The following is a 21,940-nucleotide window of genomic DNA, read 5'->3' as shown; positions in this document are numbered from 1 at the left end:
ACTCACTCACTCACTCACCAGAAAGTTTGGAGACCAGGCGAGCAGTGAAATACCGTCGGATAGGAAGTGACGGGACTGCATGAATTGCAGAGGGGGAGAGGAAAAAAAAAGAAGACGGGGATATCAACACAAAGCAGAATGAGAAGCAACGTGCGATCATCGGACTCTTGGCTGTAGCGCGGCGGGGACTGAAGTGCGCATGATCTTATCAACAACGCCGGAACGAGAGACTTTCAATGGAGCTGAAACAGGCTCCCACAAGTGAAAAGCAGAGATTTTAGTGAGGGGATTGTCGTCGGATTTCCATGACCGCGCTTGTAATTCTTCTAGAAAGTGCTGGCACACAGGGGACCATATGGGACCGCGACCTGTAAACTGGAAGCCCGCTCTGAATATGAAGGAAAAGACTTTACGTGAGAAATCCATGAAAGTAGCTGAGGGGATATGAGCGCAGATCTTTGGATTTCGCCTCGGTTTTTTCCCTCTGTCGGCTTCAGTTTTGCGTCTTCGGGGATGTTTGCGAGTTGCATCCCTGCGGCTTCGGTTCGGATACTGACCCGTCTCTGCGCCCTGGTGCTGGTCGTGGCTGTGGGACTCGGCTCGGAGCTGCGGGTCCGGGTCCGGCTCTCTGATGGACTGGTGACCGAGGAGGTGTTGGAGGCGGACAGTGAGAGAGACACGATATCGCTCGAGTTCAAGCAGGGAGATGGGACCCTCATCACTTTTGTGGCGGACTTCAAACAGGTGAGAGGTGGTCCGCTTTAACTCAACGCTGTTGCGCCTTTAGGAGACGTTTCTCCTCTCATTCTGATACCCAGGTGGTATGAGACCTGGAAGATGCTGTTAGAAAGTCTCAAATTAGTGTCTAACTGTGCATTTATCCTCAACCAGAGCTTCTTACAGCTGAGCCCACTTATTGGCTTCCTAAGTAGAGGCTGGGGCCCCATCAGCGCTCGTTGAGGGGTCCCCAGAAGGTAAAACTGGGTCATTGTGTGTTAAATAATTTACTGAAAGCCATTGTTGGTCATCGTTAGAATCCAAGATGACCATGTTCCTTGTTTTAGTTTGGACTTCCAGGAGATCTCAGGGACTGTTTGTCTCCCCAGACTTCACTTTGGGAACCACTGATTTGATTAAATCATTTAACAATTTCACCTAATTGGGGCCCCCAGGACCAAACAAGGATGTGTTTCACATGACCAGAAACCCCTGCTCTAATGAATCCAAGGCATGTCCCATGTCAGGTCCAAAAGCTGTGACCGATGGGAGTCAGAGTCCATTTGTTTACCTTTTCCATGATAACTTTTACCATTTTTTTTTTCATCTATTGATTATTTCATGAAAGCAGCCCAAAATCTGTATGCCATCAGTGAAGTGAAGTAGCCACAGTGGCCTCTTGGGTCAAACTAAATTGTTTCCTCAAGGCAAGGATGCAAGCTGACAAATCTGCATCTTAAAGGAAAACATCCCGAGGGCTAACACCCCCAGGAGCAGACGCTGTAACTCGCACATAAACTGAAGTCGAACTTGTTCCGTTCATCTTTTTCCATGTCAGCGTGAGTTTACAGAGGTCAAGACAGCCGCCGCTCCTCAGATGTGCATGACCACAGACCCCAATGGCCTTAAAGCCCCCGCTGTTCATGGGTCCAGCTCAGAGCCGATCATCAGCCTCCATATTTAGCATTCTTCTAAAAGAGGACACACAGATCGAGTGTCCCTCCCTGACCGGCTCTGCAGTCATGATTTTTGGAAAGATGTGGCTGTTTCACTTTTGACTGTGACCACTCAGAGACACATAAATGTCAGTCCTGGAAGGAAAACTACAACTGCTGTGTGTAAGGGGGGGGGGGGGGCTCACAGAGGCGCACAGAGCAAAGGCATGTGTCTGTGATGGTTGCTGTCACACAGAAGCTGACAGGCTGGCGAGATGTGAGGGGAGAGATTTACCAGGATTAAGTGGGCATGTCTGACCTTTTTGATCTGCACGTCTGGTTCACTAACCAAAACAGCTAATTTAGAGTTGAAAGAGAAGAGGCCGTCACCCTCAATCATTGGTGACAAACCAATATCAAGAGACATACACTGATCTGTGAGCAGGGAGCCTTTGCTTGGTTGTGCAGGCGCCCTGTGCTCCTGCGGTCCCTCATGCGTGCACACATGCGTGCGCGCAAACGCACACACACACATATGGTTTAGTTTATCTGAAAAAGCCAATAGAACCTCTCAGATCACTTTACTTTTCCGCTGCCTGATTTATCTGTTACAGTTGTAGGTCGGCCTCCTTGCCCCCCACCCCACCCCACCCCTCTCTTTCTGTGTCTCTCTCTCCCGCCCGTCCTCCCGTCTGTGTCTCGCTCTCTTCTTCCTGCCCGCTCTCTCTCCTCTTTTCTCCTGCATGTGGTTTTCATTCAGCTCTTGTGCAGTATCTCCAAGATTTATGGAAAGTTGGATGAGCTGTCACTTCCAGCTGCCATGAATATACAGTCCAGATGAACGCACGTGGGAAGAAGAGTGTTTTAACAGGGATGTTAAACACTGGAGATTTATAATGAACAACACAGCCAAAGGTTGATAGGTACTGCTCAGGTTAAAGCACCCTTTGGAAGAATTGTTCCCGTTACTCATCATTGAGTGAGCGTAAACTGGTCAGTCAAGCCTTTCTCTTTGCTGTCCAATCGTGTGTTTGATTCAAGCAGGATTGGGATCATGTCAGAAAGAACTGTAAATAACCATCCAACAGCAGCTGTCCTGCTCTTTTCTGCTTTGTGAATACGTGGCAAAGATGAGATGGTAGATGTTATAGCTATTAGACACTGTGGTCTGCTGGATGCAAGAGGCAAGTTTAGTCAGCCTTATCCAAGCAGTGAATCACTGTGAGAATCAGCCGAACTGTGATTTCAGGAGGCTTACGTTTGCTCTGAAGGCATGTAGACATATGGAAAAGATGATGCGGTTCAGCTCGCTCTTGACACCTCTGTGTCGTGCTGAATAAATCTCAATATGTCGATGACATTGTTTATTAAGTTCAAATCACCGAAGAACTGTGATACTGTCAGTTTTTTTTATGAGAGACAGGCACAATGGGAGGGAGTCGACCTAACTGTTAATCTTGTAATTGCATTTGTAGGTTGCTCAAAACTTTTACAGTGTGGTAGAGAGACATCATGTTCGTAATCTCGCTATTTCATTCCTATCTGGTACCACAGCAAAGCATTTACAGCTGAATCTACTCAAAGTGATGTAAACTTGCGGAAGTCTGTCTGCAGTAATATCCTGATGACATGCTCAATGCCAGCATACAAGTTTGCAGCATGAGATAAATCTGATGCGCTGTTGCAGCCTTGAATAGAAAAATTCCTCTTGGGTCGAGTGTTAGATTCAGATTCAGTAACTGTTTTTTTCCCTCCAGCAACCCCTGCAGCAATTTATGGTCAAGCACTCTCTAAGACCTTGAGCTGAACATAAACCATGTCTTGGAGATTAATCCCAGGGAAATGTCTCTCATATTTGAGGGGCTGTTTTGGGTCTTTCCAGATGTTAAAACGTTGTCAGAGAAAGCTAATCAGTCTGTACTCGGCGTGTCTTGCTTTCATGTCCGACCAGTGGGTTTGATCAATGCAGGAATGTGAGTGACTTCACAGGCCTCTCCTCGGCTGAGTTTACACTTGAAGAAGTAGGGATGCAGTGGTGCACGTCCTTGTGCGTCTACAGTTGCATGCCCTGTGGCTCTATAATAAAACATCTTCTTTTTAATCTGTTTTAATCTATTTAAAGAAACATATACCAGCAAACATTTGGCCACACTTATACAGAATAATATGAAGAGGCTGTTTACACTTGGGAAGCTTTCCACCCACACTGGTGTTTTCAGGTCATGTTCAAACCGCCTGCTGTCCTCACAGAAATGCCAATATAGTGGGGAAAAAAAGTGCTTAAACGTTATCTTTTGGGGGTGCATAACCCACTTAAACCAGTGACTTTCTTACCAGAAGGTTTCAAAAAAGCTTCATTATCGCCATCCATAATACAACATGAAACCATTTTCAAAGTCGTCCACTTTGGAGAGTACTTTTCTGTTTTATCCACATCAGTGAAGACGTGTCCTGAATGACCCCTCGCTGTGCTGATGGGTCAAGAGAGCAGCAGATGTTGGAGGCCACTTGACACTCACTGTCTCACACTATCATGTTAAATGGGTCTGGATTTAGTAAACAATGGCATTGCGGTGAGAAGGAGTTGTGTCATTATTCGATTCTCGTTTCATTTCTGCCTTATAAACCAGATTGGGTTTCAGCCAGGGGCTGTTTCACCCTCAGGTCAGTTCACTCTAGTGTATGTCCTGATTGTCTTCAAAGCACAGAGGCTTTATGGATACGCCCAACAGTAAGCTTGCCTGTAAGAATGAATTGGAGATTCTTCACACACCCTCATATGCTATGTCAAATAATGAGAGCTGGGGGCTGTGGAGGCAGGTTGGTTGGCCTTTCTGTGTGTATTGTACAGTACCTTTGATCCACTTTGGCAGTTGCCCATTTCCACTTCTCTCACATACTGCGTAGCCCATTAAAACTGTTGGACTGTGGCCTTTATTAGCTATTAGTCAAACTCTGTCCTGTGTGGGAGGCTGGCTGGCAATTGTTCTCTTTTTTTGTTTGTGGGAAATGCCGGTGTTTGCCAAATGAAGCAACTGCTGGTTGTTTTGTACTGTACAGTAGTTGCAAGTCAGTGCAGTGCAGTCACCACATTTTATGCCTTGCTTTTTTTCCTTCTTTTGGCTGCCACACCTTGCCTCTCACTCAGCCCTGAAACACCATCCCACATTGTCACTTGCACAAACTTGTAAAGTCTTTTTTTTTGTTTTTTGTTTTTTTAACAGGTAAGTGTCACCAGTTCCAGGAAAATGTTGTTTTTTCAGAGACTGTTGAGGACACATTATAGGGGCCCTTGGTTTTCAGTCTCTACTGTTGTAAAAGGTCACAGCGAGTCATCTGTGAGTCACCAAACACTCACTAGCGGTGTGTCCGTCAACTCACTTTAATGGCATTTTGAAGAATCGCGTCAGAAAAGGTTGATTGGAAACAGGTAGTTTTATGTTTTTAAGCTCGCTTTAGGTGTTTTTTTCCTTTTTCAAAAAGTTAATGCTCTTAATGGGAGATTGAAACACCTTTTTCAAATAAGTTTTAACTAGCAAACTTTCAGTTCACATGATTGATTAACTGTTTGAACTCCAAACAAAGAAGAAGAAGAAGCCATTTTTGGAGACTAAAACATCTCCTTATTGCTCCATGCAGATCTGATGTCAGCTTCCTCATGAAACAAACAGGGATGTCATATTTTCCATGCTGTTTTCTAGTTCTCCTGCAATGGTGTAACAGTTTTCTGACTTGAGAGCTTATCTCAAACTCTTGGCTAATAATCATGTAACAGTGTTGAATGGAAACATGCATTCATTTGCTGTTTGTTTTGCAGATTTCCTTGAAATTCAGTTCAAAATGTGTTACATTTGGCCGTAAACCGAGCTCGTCAGCATGTAATAAATTGCGTGGAATGAATCTGTTTCCTTCCTTAACTCCAATAAATACTCAGATATTCAAGCTTCTGTTTACGTGGAGCAGTACCTTAGAGGACCTCGACTCCTACTCAGTTTCCCTTTTCATGCTATGGCTCCTTTCCGTGTGGGAGAGACGAACTGCACAGATAAGTCAGTGCGCAGAGAAAGATGTGCGATTCAGAGGAACAGCACTGCTCCTACAAATCTAGAAAGTCATCTCTGTTACTTTCCTGACATGTTACTTGGAATTTGAGTCCTGTGAGATTACTCTGCAGGGAAATAACTAACGCACAGATAACATTTTCCACCTGAAATTATTTCAGATGTGGGTAGTTGTCTCTCTGCTCCCTTTCATTGCAATGGGTTCAGGCAGTGGACCTTTTCAAAGATGAACCTATACACTGAAGTCTTTCTGCGAGCCACCCTTTGTTCCCTGCTGACTCTGAATCCCAGGAAAATAGCTTCCTCCGTGGCCTTGTTGTGGCCCTTCAAGGCCCCACATGGGCCCCCTTTGGCCTCTTGTGGCCCCTCTGCCCCCGTTGATGTCTTTATCCTTTATCCTTCTCCCACCAGCAGGCCAGATGTTCGCTGTAATGCTGCTGATAAAGGAAAAAAGCTTCCCATTCTCACAGTCAAGCAGGGAGAGAGCTATCATTTGCCTTTTTTAGATGTTTTTTCCAATGATCAGGAACAGCCGGCTGCATGGTGCTGTGGTAACAGCCTTTGATGGGCAGGGAGACGGTAGCTGTGGCTTGCACCGTGCATAGTTGTGATCATTGCAAACTACCTCAGAGGTTTTAAGATTGCAGTTGGCAACAAAAAAGCTAACAAAGGGTTTACTCTGCCAAAGCTTGCATTCTGTTCTCTACACAGTGTCCTGAAATGTCCTGTTGTCAAAGTCATGGCTGTGTCCTCTTGACAGTCTCAGCCTGGTTGGTTTTAAACTAATGTAGTCACTGTGTTTGACTTCACTTTGTGACAGTTCAGTCAGTTGTAGGGCTGAAGTTATGAGGGTCCACACCAGGGAAGGTTTTACACTCCTTTTGTTGTCAAATAAACTGCTCTTGTGTCACTTTTCCAGTCATAAAACACAGTTTCATTGTCAAAGCTCATTATTTTTAGAAATAAATTAGTCATATACACAGACTACTTTCAAACCTTCATGCCAGTTTCAATGTAAGACCTGAATTTTGGTGTTTTTAAATTCAAGTTGTTGAAGTATATTTACATGTAATGCTTTAAAAAACACACAAATATCTGCCTTTAAGCAATCTTTATTAAAATTATCCCATTATTTTTGAACACCTTGCCATTGAATAGCTCTTTGTGTGTGTCTCCTGTGACAGGATATGGAAGCTGCAGGACAACAGTTAGAGGCTGAATGGACTGTAGGCATCTCCATTGTTTATGCCTTATCTATCTGCCTCATTTCCTTCCCTGTTAGCACTCACTGTTTGTCTCCTACTCATTTCCTGAATGCAAAGTCTCCATAAACTGTTTGGGTGTCTAGATAATTGTATCCAGATTCTGTGTGAATAAATAGTTCCCTCATTGTGGCCTGCACATATTTTGCACAGGTTTGCAGACTTTTAGGGATTAGAGGCTGTTTATGTGGCTTTTTTCCTGAGTTCACATGAACTCAGAGAGTTGGAAAAGTAAGTTACCTTCCATTGTTGTGAGGAGAACGGACAAGGGGAACACCTTTCTTTCCATGGCCTCCAATGTTTTTATTGTCCATTCACTGCCACTGTTTGCTAATTGGTTCACTCTTTGGACAGCCAGGTGTGACCAGCCCCAAATGTGACTCCACATTCCTGCCTTTGGAGCCTATGTAATTAGCTTCAACTCAAGCATTACTTTGCACAGCAGCTTTTCTCCCGCTCCTTTTGTCCCTGTGAGTCTGTCTCACCCTCTCTCCCTCCGTCTCCTAACATGATCTTTAATCCCTGCCTACACCTGTGCTTTTTGACTGGGCTCCCCTCATGCACCAAGGCAAATATCGACCCCATCACCAAACACAGTAAATCCGTGTGTTGTTTTTAAAGGGGGAGCCAGAGTCATTAAGGTAGGTTTGGGGTCCTAAAAGTAAATACAACATTTCAGCACTTCTGTTTCTACAAATACAGGCGACTGGAAGCCCGTATGATGCTGCAACTGTGAGCTTTTTTCTATCCGATCTGTAGATTTTTAAGTGAGCCCACTAGCTTGGAAAGACCCTTAAAAGAGGAACATTCCTAGTTTTGTTTTTTAGATTTCAGGAACTTTTTGGTTCCTGCTCTACCAGCTTGATTGAAAAAATAAATTCAGACCAACCCGAATACCCAAACAGACCCTCAGTGATCCCAAATGACTCATCAGAGCGTGGCTGACCAACAGTCCTCCCCAGCCAGCCATCAGCCTTATCAACAGACAGGGTCTTAGTGGGGATTGGAAAACAGGAAGAACCTCCAGCACAGGGGATAGCTACTGGCACAATGTTTGTGTTTGTGTGTGGGTCTGTGTGTGCGTGCACTTTTGTGTGTTTGTATGTCCATCCATGCGTGCAAGTGTGAGCTGCCACAGTTAGTATGGCACCCAAAGTGGGATGTACATGTCTTGCAGTAGTCGATTCACTGGGTCATTTAAGCTCTTCTTAGCTGCAGTGCCCTCATAGAAAACAGCCTCGTTTTTCTTTCTTCACAATGCTTTCGTTTTCACGGCCAGTAAAGCAGGAATATATTCTGTGAAGAGAACATATTTGGCTAGCTGGGCTACAACTACAGTGACGGAGAATGTTCACTGTAAATGGCACCCTTTGAGTGTCTGAATAGGCTTTTGTTCACCTCTTAAATAACCTAGCCCACCAAAGGTAACCACCAATGAAACAGCCCCCCACCTCTCGCCTGTTAACAGGTCTTAGTATGACCCACTAGTCAGATTGCATGAATACAGACTTGTGTTTGGCTCTTGGCCAGTGGTAGTTTGCCTGCAAATGGACTAAGTCCTGGGTGTCAGGGAGCAATGCTGAGGAATCTGTACTTGTGTGGATTATTTATAGCCGTGCTGACATTTACACTGCTCTGGTCGGGAAAAACTCAAGGCTACACTGTCCTTTGATTATGGCATTACCAGTCTTTTTCAAGACCGGGAAATGTCACTCTTTTAATTCTTAATGCCCGTACCTGGTGATTTTCTCTAAATGTTGGTCTTGAATTTAATGCAGTTCTGCGGGAATGCACTTTTGAGGGAGTGACTCATTTTCCTGATATAGGACTTCTTTAAGGAGTAGTTGTGAATTACAGTGGCCTTACTCTTCATTTTCATGCTCTAGCAGGCCCACTTGACTATGATGTCCTAAAGGCGAATCACTGTTTTCCTATTCAGAAAATTCTGAATCACCAGCATTATCTTTGTCTACTGTTTTGTAACCTGGGTATTTGACTCTGCCTATAGCTCTGATAATGCAGCTTCACAACAGGAAACAGTCTGTTACCCGGTATTGCTATCCCAAAGGAGTTTGACACCTGCCTCTATTATATTTGCCTAATCTTGTCACACTGCACCAGTTTCTTCTCTGTTAGCAGTTTGCATATTTCCCCGCCTTACAAAAAACACCATCAACCCACTTGGCCTTGGCAGATTTTAAAAGAGGTAGCTGTTGTTTGATCAGTCAGTTCAGTACTCACTCTCTCCTGGTGTTTTAGATACTACCTGTCATCATAACAACAGGTGTAAAACCTCCTTTAATCATACCTCGCAGCATTTCACTCCTTTGCTGCATTTTCTTTTATCGCACTTTGAGTGTGTCTGCACAAATGAGTCGTTGTGTGCATGTGCCAGTGCTGGTTTCAGGCAGGCAGAAGTGAGTCTAGCCTTATCCAAACAAACAGTTGAATCCAACAGCTTCTGTCTGGATGGAGATGTGGAGATGATGTCATTGTTATTACCCTTTTTGCTTTTAGAAGCCGTGCTGGTTATTATCACGGCAGCACCCAAACCACTAAGGTATCAACACCGGTTTGTTGTTGCCATTCAAAAGCCACGATTAAACTTAATTTCTCTAAAACAGCTGGCTTGAGACCTGCCAGCTGCAGACAGAAATATTTATAGTGGCTTTTATTAATCGCTACCTGCATGATTAAATGAATTGTTGGAGAGTTACATGAGAAGATCAATATCACTCTCATGTTTGTATGCTAAATAAGAAGCTACCGCCAACAGGAGTTTAGCTTAGCTTAGCATGAAGACTTGAAACAAAGGGAAACAGCTAGCCTGGCTCTGTGAAAAGGTAGCAAAATCCACCGACAAGCACCTCTAAAGATTTTATTTCGCATACTGCACAAATGCGAAATAACATCTCAGGTGCTGGGAGGCGGATTTTGTTGCCTTCGGACAGACCCAGCTCATGTCTCCAAATTTAATGCTAAAATAAGTTACTGACTGCTGGAGCTTCATAGTTAGCATACAGACATCTCTGCAAGGAAGCAAATAAGTGCATTTCCCAAAATGCCAACCTACTCCCCTCAGATTTTCTATCATGCACAGATGACTTGGCACAACGTTGCATCATAAAAAGCTGTTGCCACAGTCAGCGCTGTGCCTCTCCCCTTGCCCTTTTTGGCCTAAATCCAAACACAGGGCAGTAGAAGTAGACAAACATTAATCTGGACACATAATGACACAAGTGGAGGAGGAGATCTCAGCGTCTACGCTTCACCATTGAGTAAGTTCCAAGGAAGCGGGGTTGGTGGAGCTATCCTGCTTCTCTGTAATTACCCAGAGAGCCCTGGGGCAAATCTATGTGGCTGACGTGAATGCCTTCCCCCTTCTCTCTCTCCCTCACTCTGCCTACACACACACACATGTACAAACACAGTGTCCCAGCATAGCGCCATGTGTCTGCAATATGGGAGGTCTTGAAGTCGTGGCCTCTGCGTCTCCCTGCACTTGAGGGGAAATGGCACTCTTACCCGTCTCTCTGTCGGCATTGTGCTCCCTCTTCCTTACATCTCCCTCGCCTCACTGTGATATATTCACAGTCTCTTCTAGCCTTGACATTGTCTTTAATCTTCCAGACTTTGTTCTTTTTTGTAGAAAAAACACTGGAGCACTGGCTTATCATCAGAGTGTGGGAACATCTGAGATATTCGGTTTCGATTTTCTGTGTTGCTAAAGTCCTTCGTGTCCATGTTTTTGTGCAACACGGTCCAGCACACAGAGATGTGTTCGGGGGAAAATCTGACCTTAATATCAAATAAAGTCTGTGAATCAATATTTGCTCATTAATTTGTTTTCCAAAGGTCAAATAGTATCACATCATTGCCTTGTGTAGTGCACATGCTTGTATTGTACGCTTGCCAGAAACGCTTCTCACAGACATAAGTGGCTCGTAAATGAGGAACCAGTGATCATGCAAAGTAGTCTATAAAAGAGCTACAGAGCGTTAACACTTCTGAGGCAGGTTGTATTGCTCTCTTGCCAGTGTGTACACTTCAGCATACAGGAAGTGGGACCGAGGAGCTTAAGGAAAACTCAATGGGGTTATCTCTGGGCTGTCTCTGTATCCCAGAGTTCCTTCTGCTCAGGGAGTGAAAGCCTTGAAACTGCTGCTCCTCTGCAGCCTGTTTGCTTCAGACGGGTGTGTGAAAAGCGGAGGAGGGGTGTTTGGGACTGTCTGTCTTGAAGCAGAAGCCAAGGGATGGGGGGTTGTCTGATGAATAGGAAGACAGGTCTGCTGCCCTCCTCTCCCCACTGCTGGAGCTTCCCATCATGCTTTGCATGCCCTCTCACAGAACTCTTTATGGCCTTGGGTTTGGCGCCAGATCTCTCACACACTTGCCAACAGCAACAAGTTTTTTTCTTCTTCTTTTTTGTGAGCTCTCCACTATCACCATTTTCCTACTTCTACACTTCCACATAAAATGTTTCTGACTTTTACGGCATGCAAGGAACTCTGATAGGTTTGTCAAGACACAGCCCCAAGGCTTTAATTTGACAGTACAAACAAGCAGAGCATGACTAGAGCAACACTGCACAGGCCTACAGACAATAAAATGTATCAACAAAGAGTCAGATGAGGCTCTATGGGTGTAGTGAATATAAACCCCTCTTTAATTCCAGCAGACAGTTGTTTGAACGTCTTTGAACTCCACATGTTGAATTACTTTGAGTGTCTGGAAAAGTGCTACATTAAGTACTGAAATGGAAAGAATATTTGTTCTAATCTGTATGAGCCTGCACATATAAACAGTAAGTTATTATAACCTCGCCTCATGCACCACTTCAGTGTCTTCTGGGAATCGTGTGTTTATCCGTTCAGCCAGTCATCTCTCATCCCTTATGTCTTGCAGGATGTGAAGATATTCCGAGCGCTGATCCTGGGCGAGCTGGAAAGAGGGCAGAACCAGTACCAGGCCCTGTGCTTCATCTCTCGCCTCAGCCGCAATGAGATCATCCCCAGCGAGTCCATGGCGCGTCTCAGACAGGTATGACGCACAGCAGATCAAGCAGCGTTTATGTGTTGTGTTATGGAAAATGAAATATTTAGAGCATCTGAGTGTGAGAGCACTGATCATTTGTGCTGTCCGCTCAGAAAAATCCTCAGGCCATTCGATTGGCAGAGGAGCGGAGAGGACTGGAGCAGCTGACGATGAGCGCGGCGGTCAATCTGAGTCGGGCCTGGCAACTCAGCTCCCACATCCACAACATGTGCAGCGAGGCCCGGGAGGCCATCTACACCAGGGAGGCCGACGTCAAACACTGGCTGGACAAAGGTCAGCGGTCATCTTATCTTTGTTTATCACTGAAACTAGCTGGTGGTGGTTTGAGCAAAATGTCTGTCTGTTCTCCTGACTGTCTCTGTACACTGTATCTCTGTACTGACGCTCTTTATCTCCCCGACACTCTCTCTCTTCCCTCTTTCTGTCGCCTAAACACCCCTTTCCACTTCCTTTAAGTGATACCGCGCCGAGTATTCTCTCTGGCTTTTTGTTGATAAGGCTCTATTACTGTTCATGCTATCTATGTTTACCCTCCCCTCTGTCTCTTTACATTGCTGATTAAATGCGCCAAGCACAATGGTGCGATTCCCCAAAAGTCGGGACGTTGCGTAAAACATAAATGTGAGAATTTTCTAATCCTTTTAGCCAAACTGTACAAAAACAGTATATTTAACGCTTCACCTCATTCTGTTTTTATTTACATTTTACACGGCGTCCCAACTTTTTCAGAATCAGAAGAAGTTGTTTATTTCTCTGAACAGTCAGAGAAATAGCGTGTGACATGATTGTACAATAATACCTAGATTCAGAACACATCATTATCTCCATCAGCTTTGTATTTAGATCCCTCTGCGCGGTGAGATCCCGTATCTTAATAGCAATGAAGTCCAAATTATCCAGGCTGAGGAGAATCCGTATGACAGCACTATTGTCCACTGACAGCACTGTTATGGAGGAAACAATGTTGATGGTCATGGTTCACCAGGCACTCTGCACCATTATCAGCAGAGGGAATCACAGTAGCATCAACTTTGCATAACAAAGCTCCCCTTTTACTTCACCATCTCCTCTCTTTCAGGCCACTTTGTTCACCCTCTCTAGTTCAATACAGTATTTAATTGAGCAAAATAAGAAAGAATGATTCACACAAATGTATAACAGCTTGCTTTTGTTTTTAATACTGCAAGCTCATATAATAATGCCCCTCTCCTGTTTGTGTTATAGGAGTGGATGGCTCCATGTTCGAGGTCCTGCCACAAACAACAGACGCAACCAGCTTTCTGGCCTGCCACTCTACTAAAGACTTGTGGCAGCCCTGTCTCTGCACATACAGCCTGCGTCTGGAGTGGTACCCGTGTCTGCTGAAGTACTGCCGCAGCCGGGATACCACAGGCAAAGGCTCGAGCTACAAGTGTGGCATAAAGAGCTGCAGCAAGGGTTACCATTTCACCTACTATGTTCCTCAGAAACAGCTGTGTCTATGGGATGAGGAGACCTAGCAGTTTGTTCTGGATGGTCAAGAAAAGAGAAATACGTGTTTCCCAGCCAAGCCAATGCTTCTCCACCCACGCAATTCAAAGTAAACACAGCAAAACTGGACCTCCTTTTATATGAGGGTAAGTGAAGCTGTCTCAGGTGGAGAGCAGTGAGATCCAGATGTTCAAGCTGAAACGGAAACAAATTCAGGTTCAATTGAGACCAAACCTTAAAGGGGGGGGGGGGGTGCAGCATGTCTTTCTAAGAGGACCCACGAACTCTAAGCCTTTTCTGGGAAAATGACTTATCTTTGTCAGCTATAATGTGACTTTGCCAAGAAGCTGTCACTTTTGTGCCTTTTTTTCGGAGAAATTATTGGAGCAGATGACAGACGCCAACAACAATAACCTCTCAAACAAACTACGGTATGCACAAAGCATGGACAGTGCATTTCTGGTCAATTGAACACCAGCAGATCAGAGGAGTCATGCAAACATAATCTTCCATTCTGGTGAAGGAAAATTTGGATGGTGGATTTATCTCTCTTCTAAAGCTCTGTGAAAAACAGTTTATCGCCAGCTGAACACATGTTTATGACAATGTAAGCTGGCTGACAAAGAAACTGCTTCTCTAATGCTGGCTTTATTTATTTTTGGTTGTAAAGTGAAATTATGGAGGACTATTTTTGTATCTTTTTGTTCAACATAACCTCATCCGTTTTCTTTCCTTTTTGGATTAAACAAGCTCTTAAAGTCACACGTCACATTAGCACATTACAGAACAGTTTAACCTCTTGGATTTTGGATGTTGTTTCTAGGTTCATCCATGTGCCATGCTACTATACACAGTGTGGAAAAACAAGTGTATTATGTCCTTTAATAAGACTGTTTTAGTTCTGTTTTCCCTTGTCAGGGATTCCTCATGCCCGCCAATCACATTCTCATTCTGTTTAAAAGTGTCAAATAAACCAAAGTCAAAGGACATGCTGTAAAACGAGGGTTGAAATGTTTCAGTTTCTGGAAACAGGCTCTTCAGTATGGTGTTTTTCCTTGTGAGGGTTCACTAAAACTGCAGTATGGCCTTTTTAATAACCTATACTGCCCTCTTCTGGTTAAGTAGTGTATATTCTCTGTTGTATTCCAATGGCAGAAAGCTGGTTTTTGGTTTCTGGTTAAATGTTTATAATTTATGCATCTTATATCCCAGATCATATTTCATGCAGAATTCAAGAAGTACTTCTTGAATATGTGGGACCAAATTTAATTTTGTCTGTCTGTTCTTCAGAGCAGTAGGTTGTATAACTTTGGTTTGTCTTACCTCCATCTTCACGTCAGTCTTTACTGCCATATCAAATGTTCATTTTGTGTGTGTCTCAGTGTTTTCAGCTAACTAAGGAACCAAATGAGTGAAACATTTCTATTTGTGGCCTTTTCTGGTGATCAAGTGCCTTAACATTTCCACTGATATCTTTGCGATGTAATTGTAGTTTGTAAACATATTTTTTCTATGAAAGAGTTCAGAATATGTTGTTAAAAGTTGCCATAAGGAGAAAATGAAGCAATTAGGTAATGTACCATTTAAGAATTGTGTTTTACATTAATTGTTTCAATAAAGTCTTTCTTTGCACTGCATATACAGTCCTAAGTAATTATTAAGTATTTTGGGGAAATCTTATTGAATTTTTTGACCGTATGCAGTAAAAAGCTGACAAAATAACAAGGTTTGACAGGAACTGGGGACAGTGTGACTAATCATTAGCATCTCCTTCCCCCTTGGCCACCAAGATGCACCCTAATATTCATTTGTAAAAATAAATTGATGCTTCATAGTGTTAATGTGGAAAATATATGTGTACTGAGCTGTTCTCTGGAGGTCAGCCATTGCTTGTGGACAGCTTGGCAGGGCTTGCCACTAGTGTTTCAACCCAGGTCATGCAGTTAGGATGTTGTCTGCATCCATAACACCTTTGTATGAATATGTGTAGTTTAATTACTATGTATTTCTTCCATTTTGTCCCCCTGCTGGCGGAGAACTTGTCTGTAATTCGTACCACTGACCACAAGGTGTCGCCACTGTTAAAAAAAAAAGATGAGGCAGCGTCCCATCGCCTTTGGAAGACATCTAGAAGGATGGAAACACGTTTACTCTGTTAAATATTTAACGCCTGCCATAACCAAACCACGGTGTGCTATGGGATAACACGAGCAGGACACAAACGTGCTACTTGACACATTTGCATGTGCAGCGCCCGATAAGCTGGAAGGGAATATGGAAATAAAGGGATGCTGAGCGAGTCTGCTATCAGCCCGTTTTCACCGGCGGAGCTCACGCAAAGGAACAGAACAAAAAACAGCAGCCACTTTGTCTGCAAACAGCCCTCTTACAGGCGGCTTCAGAACATATCTTCACAGGACTCTTAACGCCCAGGATGTAAACGAAGAGACGGCCACATGTGCACCATCAAGGTGATGTCTTTCGCTGCTGTTGAGAACGCGTTCCAGTCCCGTAAGAAAACGCTTTGTTAGCCATTTAACGTTAGCTTGCTACCGGCTAGCTAGTTTGCTATTTGACCCAGCTAACTGAGGCGGAGAGCATCCTCTTAAACGAGGGATAAGCTCGGATGCTCTTGCCCTCTCAGTTTAGGAATTAGTAACTAATTCCCCTAGGGTAGCAAGGGAATAAACATTAATGCTAACGTTAATCCAGCTAGTTGCTAGGGTTAGGGTTATTTTATTTCCTCTTACAGGTTTTCATGGTAACGTAATTAAAGTGCTGTAAATGCAGCGTTAGACCCTTTAGTTTGTGTATCTTAAAAGCTTCGAAACTGTCTCCACTTGTTTCAACTCTCACCTGTATTTCACCTGCACACAAATGCTTTTTAACAAGAAGGGGTTCCCTGGCCAAGATAGAAGCAGCTCTTCAAACACAGAGACAAATATGTTTTATGTATTTCGTAATGAATCGCAAACAGTCAGTTTTGTATGCTGCTGCGTGAAGAACATAGTTTTGGAAATGTACCTGAACTATCAGCTAAGTGGTGTCACGGTATTTTCAGTTTGCATGTTTCATTTGTCTTTCTGTTTTTTGTCTTTGCATAGGCAAATCCAATGCTGGGTTGATTCTGTGTCGTTTGCCCTTTGGGTCTTAAAATATAACCAAACGTAACCTCCATTTATTCTAGCACTCTGAGAGCATCAAACAGATCTACAGTGTCTGTCATTGGAGCTGTTTCATGTGAATGTGTTGATCAGCATTTTGATAATGGATTAATCATTAGATTTTTAAGCAAATAAATCGAAACATTTGCAGTGTCCAGCCAGTCAAGAATGAGGGTTTTATGCTTTTCTTAATATATGACCCTAAACTTAACTTCTTGGGTTTTTGGACTGTTGGTCACATTGAGTTCTGATGTGCATTTGTCACAGTTTCCTGACATTTTGTAATGCTTAAATGGGAAAAATATAAGTAGTTGCCGCTCTGTTTTGCATGCTGCTACGTGCAGAAACCCAAACTGAGTTGTCTGCATATAATATCGCAGCTGTCATGTCATTTTCTAACCGCTGAAAGAACCTTTCCCTCTCATGAGGACTGTCTGAGGCCCAGCACCCAGTGACCTCTCATCTAGTTTTGAAACTTGCTTGAAGTCTTTGAGACTCAAGTGTACATCTTGTTCTAGTCCAGTGAGTGTGGGCCTGTCCATCTGCATGGTCTCACCTCCTAGTACAAACGTCACAGTAGAAGAAGAGACGTCCCCCTCACCCCACCAGACCCTCGGCCTGCCAACTATAGTGCTATTATAGTTCAAGCAAAGGCTAATTGTTGGTCACTTACAAAGGATTGCACAGTCCAAGTCTTTGGACGGTAATGCTGTCTCTTTCTACTGTAAGCGAGACAACAGAGCATGATGTGCATCTGTGCATTTTTCTCCTTGCGTGTAATGTGATTCAAAGTTGGCTTGATGACTGCTGACAGGCAAGTTTTTGAAAGGCACTGTAAGTTGGTTTGAGCTCTTTTTCTTCATTGTTCTCTCTGCAGAAGAGGAGATGGCAGTGCTTGTGGTTGGTGCACTCCTGTGCCTGTCCTGCTGGGTTTCTTTCTACTTTATCTTGTGTAACTTTAACGGGTCCAGGAGCTATGAGTGGAACTGTCGCCTTGTCACCCTGGTACACGGCATCCTGGCAGTCTGCATCACATCATACATAGGCTATGTGGATGGACCCTGGCCCTTCACTTATCCAGGTAGGACACTTATCCTCTGTTCATTCAAATTAAGTTTTAAATTCAAGATTAAAAAACAAAAGGGCTGTCTATGAAGTAGAAGTCAAACAAACTGATGTCTTTCGTGTCATCATGTTGTAAATTCTATTTCAGTAACTTTCACGTCTGCTGCTTTAGGGCTACAGCAAACAATTCATTTTCAATTAATCTGACAGGAGTTCTCATGATTAATTGATTAGTTGCTCAAGGTAACATCTCAACCTAAAGATATTCAGTTAACTCCCATAAGGAAAAGCGAATCCTCATAATTGCAATGCTGGAACAAGGTGATGTGGCATTTTTGCTTAAAAGATGACTTAAATGACAAATCAGCCGTTAACATGGTTGCAAATTAATTAGTGAAATTTTCAAAGTGTGAATAAATCCTTCATCAGTGGCCAAATATTTTTACCATTCCCATCTTTATTCTTGTGTGGCGCAAAATTCCTAATCAGCAAGTAATCAGTTAATCAGCAATTACTCATTTTATCATTTGCAATTACATGATTGTTTGTCTTTAAAAAATATGCTAACTGAAAACTCTCTTCTTCTCTTTGTGGACGCAGGCACTAAGAACACTCCTCTGCAGATAAGTGCCATGGTGGTGAGCCTGGGCTACTTTATTTTTGATATGGCGTGGTGTGTGTACTTCCGCACAGAGGGACCCGTTATGCTGGCCCACCACACCATGAGCATCCTGGGAATCCTGTTGACCCTTTGGTTGGGGGAATCTGGCATCGAGGGCTGCGCCGTCCTCTTTGGCAGTGAAATCACCAACCCCCTCCTGCAGGCACGCTGGTTCCTCAAACAGACGGGACATTACGCGACGCGGCTGGGAGACGTTGTGGACGTCCTGTTTGTGCTGCTGTTTGTGGTGATGCGAATCTTTGTGGGCGGCACAATGCTGTACTGTGAGCTGATCTCCCCAAGACCCAGATTCTTTATCAAGTGTGGGGGAGTGGCTATGTACGCTCTTTCCTGGGTGTTTATGGTGGACATTGTTCGATTTGCCATTCGGAAGAGCAAGAGCTGGCACAAACAACAGAGGGACCAACAAGAGAGAGTGGCAGCTAATGGTCATGAAGGGAAGAGGGACTGATCGGCTTGTGCTTCTGTAAAGGAAATCAAGTCACTTTATGTGTTTTTCACTTTGGATGCTCAAGGGAAAGTAGAAAGAAAATCAGCTTTTTGTACGTTACACTGAGATTAGAAAAAGGAATATTTCAAAGTCATAGTTTTCTGTATGGAGAAATATCCTGCAGCATGTGTCTGTAAGGTCCACACCTGTGCATTTTGAAAAAAAACTGCAGTTATTGCAGCTGAACACGTCAGATTTTTTTTTGTGCAAAAAGTGCAGTTAAGCAACACCGATGTAGTTTATGTCACTGAAAACCAAAGCACTTTGTATAAACACGCGAACAGATGTTGCATTCAGTTGCAGTGAACTGTGGCCTAGTCACATGTGGCGGTGTTGCTCCAGAGGAAAGCTCAGTGTTAGGAAGGAAACTGTTTACATGAAACGTCCGAGGTCTGTGTGACACATTTTTTAGTCATATCAAAAATTTAGGCTTGGTTTCCTTGTAATCCTGGGTTTTGTCTTTTGGTGCAAGTGAAACTTTGAGCAGATGTGAAAGATATACTCAGGGAGATGATGTCATACCAGAAAGTTAGGGTGAATTCTAGAGAAATGTGTGTCATATGTTTGACTCTTTGTTTCATATAGTTTATAGTTATTCCTCCAAGCTTTTCTGTCTGAAATCCGACTCCAGAACCTACCCAGAATGCATTTCATTTCATATAAAGGAACCTCTTAATTACATAGTTCTACCCTGGTAATGCTATATGGATTTTTCTGTAAATTATGAATATCTTCAAATGTTTTAAAAGTTCTTTGAAGTGTCTGACTTCACTGCATCGACTGTGTGAACACTGACCTACATGACTTACTTTAATCTTGTAGATAAAATCAAACAAACGATCAGCACTCTGAACTGATAGCACCCATTGAATCTAATTTAATAGAGTCATGTTTCAGTTGCACAGAGATCTTGTCAGGCAAGACTCGACAATTCAATTAGATTTATTGCGAGCTATCTAAACAGTGTGCTAATCTTTTGTCTGACTTCTGTGCTGCCTACGTTTTTGTTTTTTTTCTCGGGATCCAGCTTTAAAGCTGCAGTAGGTAAGATGGAGAAGAGAGCAGACTTAGCCTGAAAATTTGAACCAACGCAAGTTCCACGTCACTCCCCCTCCCTCTCAGCTGCACTCCTGCCCTGCCTCCAAGCCCCTCCTCCCTGCATCATCTGCGTGGCTGCTGTGACAACCAGTAACATTAGCCTTAGCATCAGAAACAAGCTAACTCTGGCCAGCTGCTACGTGCTGTACGTGCTGTCGAGTGTTACTGTAACAATCACCATATTAGCTTTATGGTTATTTGTTGTCTTAGCCGTATATGCTGTTGTTGGCAGCGGCGGTATGGGCAGTTTCTCCTTTACGGTGGCTGTTGCTCCACCATAGCTTTCACTCGCTTCCTGACGCCACTCACAGAGCTGTTTGACTGAGCGGCAGCCGGCAGCATGACCAGAGGGAGGGGGCGGTTTGCAGCGTGTGTGAGTAGTGATTGACAGATGTCAGACACTCCCTCAGATGCTCCTCTGGCTCTGATTGGTTGTTTTGTGTCGGGCACGGTGGATTCTTGCAAATCGCAGTAGGAGCAGTAGGTGGGACCAATGTAGACAGTTTTTTTCACAGATTACATGTTTCATGTACTGCTGTCTGGACGTAGGGACAGTTTTAGCAAATATGACAAAAAATTACTTTTGTACAAGTTACCTACTGCAGCTTTAAGCATTTTTGGGATGTACCTGCTCTACTCTCTCTTTTTGTCTTGATCTTTGAGACAAACATACAGTCAGGACCAACCAGGTAGAATGAAAACCCGTGCAATCATGCAGGAGCATCTTTTATTCCTCGCCCCTAAAATGTCAGATTTCTGCATTCACATTACAGACACAGCTATGGCTGGGCAATAGTTATCATTGATAGACTTTCAGTAAAATCATATCCAGATGATGTAATCATATCTGATTATTGTTTTAGTGGTAAGTCCAAACATACTAACGTACAAAAATAGTTATTCCATTTTTTGATTTACATGTGTGGAGAGTTTTGGTATTTTGTGTGAGATTTTGGCCTATATTTGCCATAATGTGATATTAATTATCAGAAAAATGTTTGTCTTGATATCATAATATTGATTTCAACCATATTGTCCAGATACAGCAGAAAAGTGCATCATGGGACGACGGCAGGTGTAGAGAACATCATAATTTAGCCCTCCTCATGAGCGGATTTGTTCCATGCCAACAAAGTTACCAAACTACCAGCTTTAATCTTTGTGCTCAGACTTTATATTGGTGTTCTTATTATTATGACCATATCTTGTTTTTTTGGTGCACGTGGATTTCTTCAGTCAAAACACCTTTCATCCTTTTGTTTTCCTGTTTATCTTTGATTGAAATAAGTTGTGTTGCTCTCATTGGTCTGTTTCCTTGACTGCCACCATTAAGAAACATGGAGCATCACCATTATATCCAAGACAGTACAAACCTAACTGGTGTGTGCCTTAGTTATCTGAATGTACTTTCCTAATTTTTTGTTTGGTTGTTGTCTTGTGCTGTACTGTAAGCCCTCCAGTGGAAGGGCAGGAGTAACGAGGAACCATTTTCAGTTCAGGCTTTCATGATTTGCCTGTGTAATCCCTGCGTGACGTGAAATAAAGGTGCGGTAGATTGTTTGTATGCCTTTGAATTCATTTTAAACAGCAAAACTAAACAAACTGCATGTGCATCATATAATGCCACAGATACTCAGATGTTATTGGACTGAGACTGAAGTTACCTTAACTGTCCACATGATGGTGTTGTGTCAATTATATATGAGAGCTCAATGAGGAAACGTGAGGACAGTCATTTGGCAGTGTAAAAATAAAGATATTAAAATGGGAGAAAGAAATATTCACGGCATTGTCAACTGAAAATAATACCCCATTATAGTTGTTATTGAGCAAAAGTTTAACTACAAACCAGTTGTTCTTTTTTCTACAGTAATTTTTAGCATAAATTCAACAATTTTAAATATGTTTTCATGCAATAGGGCACACAAAGTTTAATATGGT

The 21,940-nt window shown here is 43.2% G+C and overlaps 2 protein-coding genes across 4 annotated transcripts; both read left to right on the top strand.

Annotated features, from left to right (window-relative positions):
* On the top strand, positions 1-15,136 carry oafa (OAF homolog a (Drosophila)). The gene is made up of 4 exons (XM_070970563.1): positions 1-744; positions 11,881-12,015; positions 12,123-12,303; positions 13,255-15,136. The coding sequence occupies exons 1-4, from the start codon at positions 445-447 to the stop codon at positions 13,527-13,529; spliced, it is 891 nt and encodes a 296-aa protein (XP_070826664.1). The 5' UTR covers positions 1-444; the 3' UTR covers positions 13,530-15,136.
* Positions 15,137-15,601: 465 nt separating this feature from the next.
* Positions 15,602-21,561, top strand: tlcd5a (TLC domain containing 5a). Of its 3 annotated transcripts, none has more exons than XM_070969984.1 (3): positions 15,602-15,971; positions 17,542-17,745; positions 18,330-21,561. In XM_070969984.1, the coding sequence occupies exons 2-3, from the start codon at positions 17,550-17,552 to the stop codon at positions 18,860-18,862; spliced, it is 729 nt and encodes a 242-aa protein (XP_070826085.1). In that variant the 5' UTR covers positions 15,602-15,971; positions 17,542-17,549; the 3' UTR covers positions 18,863-21,561. The 3 variants fall into 3 exon arrangements, with proteins under 3 accessions (XP_070826085.1, XP_070826084.1, XP_070826086.1); XM_070969983.1 differs by having other exon boundaries at positions 15,610-16,011; positions 18,330-21,555; XM_070969985.1 differs by lacking the exon at positions 15,602-15,971 and adding an exon at positions 16,918-17,367 and having other exon boundaries at positions 18,330-21,555.
* The last annotated feature ends 379 nt before the right edge of the window (positions 21,562-21,940 follow it).

This window comes from Chaetodon trifascialis, chromosome 9 (assembly GCF_039877785.1).
Source record: "Chaetodon trifascialis isolate fChaTrf1 chromosome 9, fChaTrf1.hap1, whole genome shotgun sequence".
Taxonomy (NCBI): domain Eukaryota; kingdom Metazoa; phylum Chordata; class Actinopteri; order Chaetodontiformes; family Chaetodontidae; genus Chaetodon; species Chaetodon trifascialis.
The sequence above is the reverse complement of the archived record's forward strand: the minus strand, read 5'-3'. Positions and strand labels throughout refer to the sequence as shown.

Excerpts from the sequence above, each read along its gene's own strand:
- oafa (XM_070970563.1), top strand. The coding sequence starts at position 445 with ATGAGCGCAGATCTTTGGATTTCGCCTCGGTTTTTTCCCTCTGTCGGC. Across the intron at positions 745-11,880 it reads TTGTGGCGGACTTCAAACAG|GATGTGAAGATATTCCGAGC; the intron begins GTGAGAGGTGGT and ends TATGTCTTGCAG. Across the intron at positions 12,016-12,122 it reads CCATGGCGCGTCTCAGACAG|AAAAATCCTCAGGCCATTCG; the intron begins GTATGACGCACA and ends CTGTCCGCTCAG.
- tlcd5a (XM_070969983.1), top strand. The coding sequence starts at position 15,957 with ATGTGCACCATCAAGGTGATGTCTTTCGCTGCTGTTGAGAACGCGTTC. Across the intron at positions 16,012-17,541 it reads TGAGAACGCGTTCCAGTCCC|AAGAGGAGATGGCAGTGCTT; the intron begins GTAAGAAAACGC and ends TTCTCTCTGCAG. Across the intron at positions 17,746-18,329 it reads CTGGCCCTTCACTTATCCAG|GCACTAAGAACACTCCTCTG; the intron begins GTAGGACACTTA and ends TTGTGGACGCAG.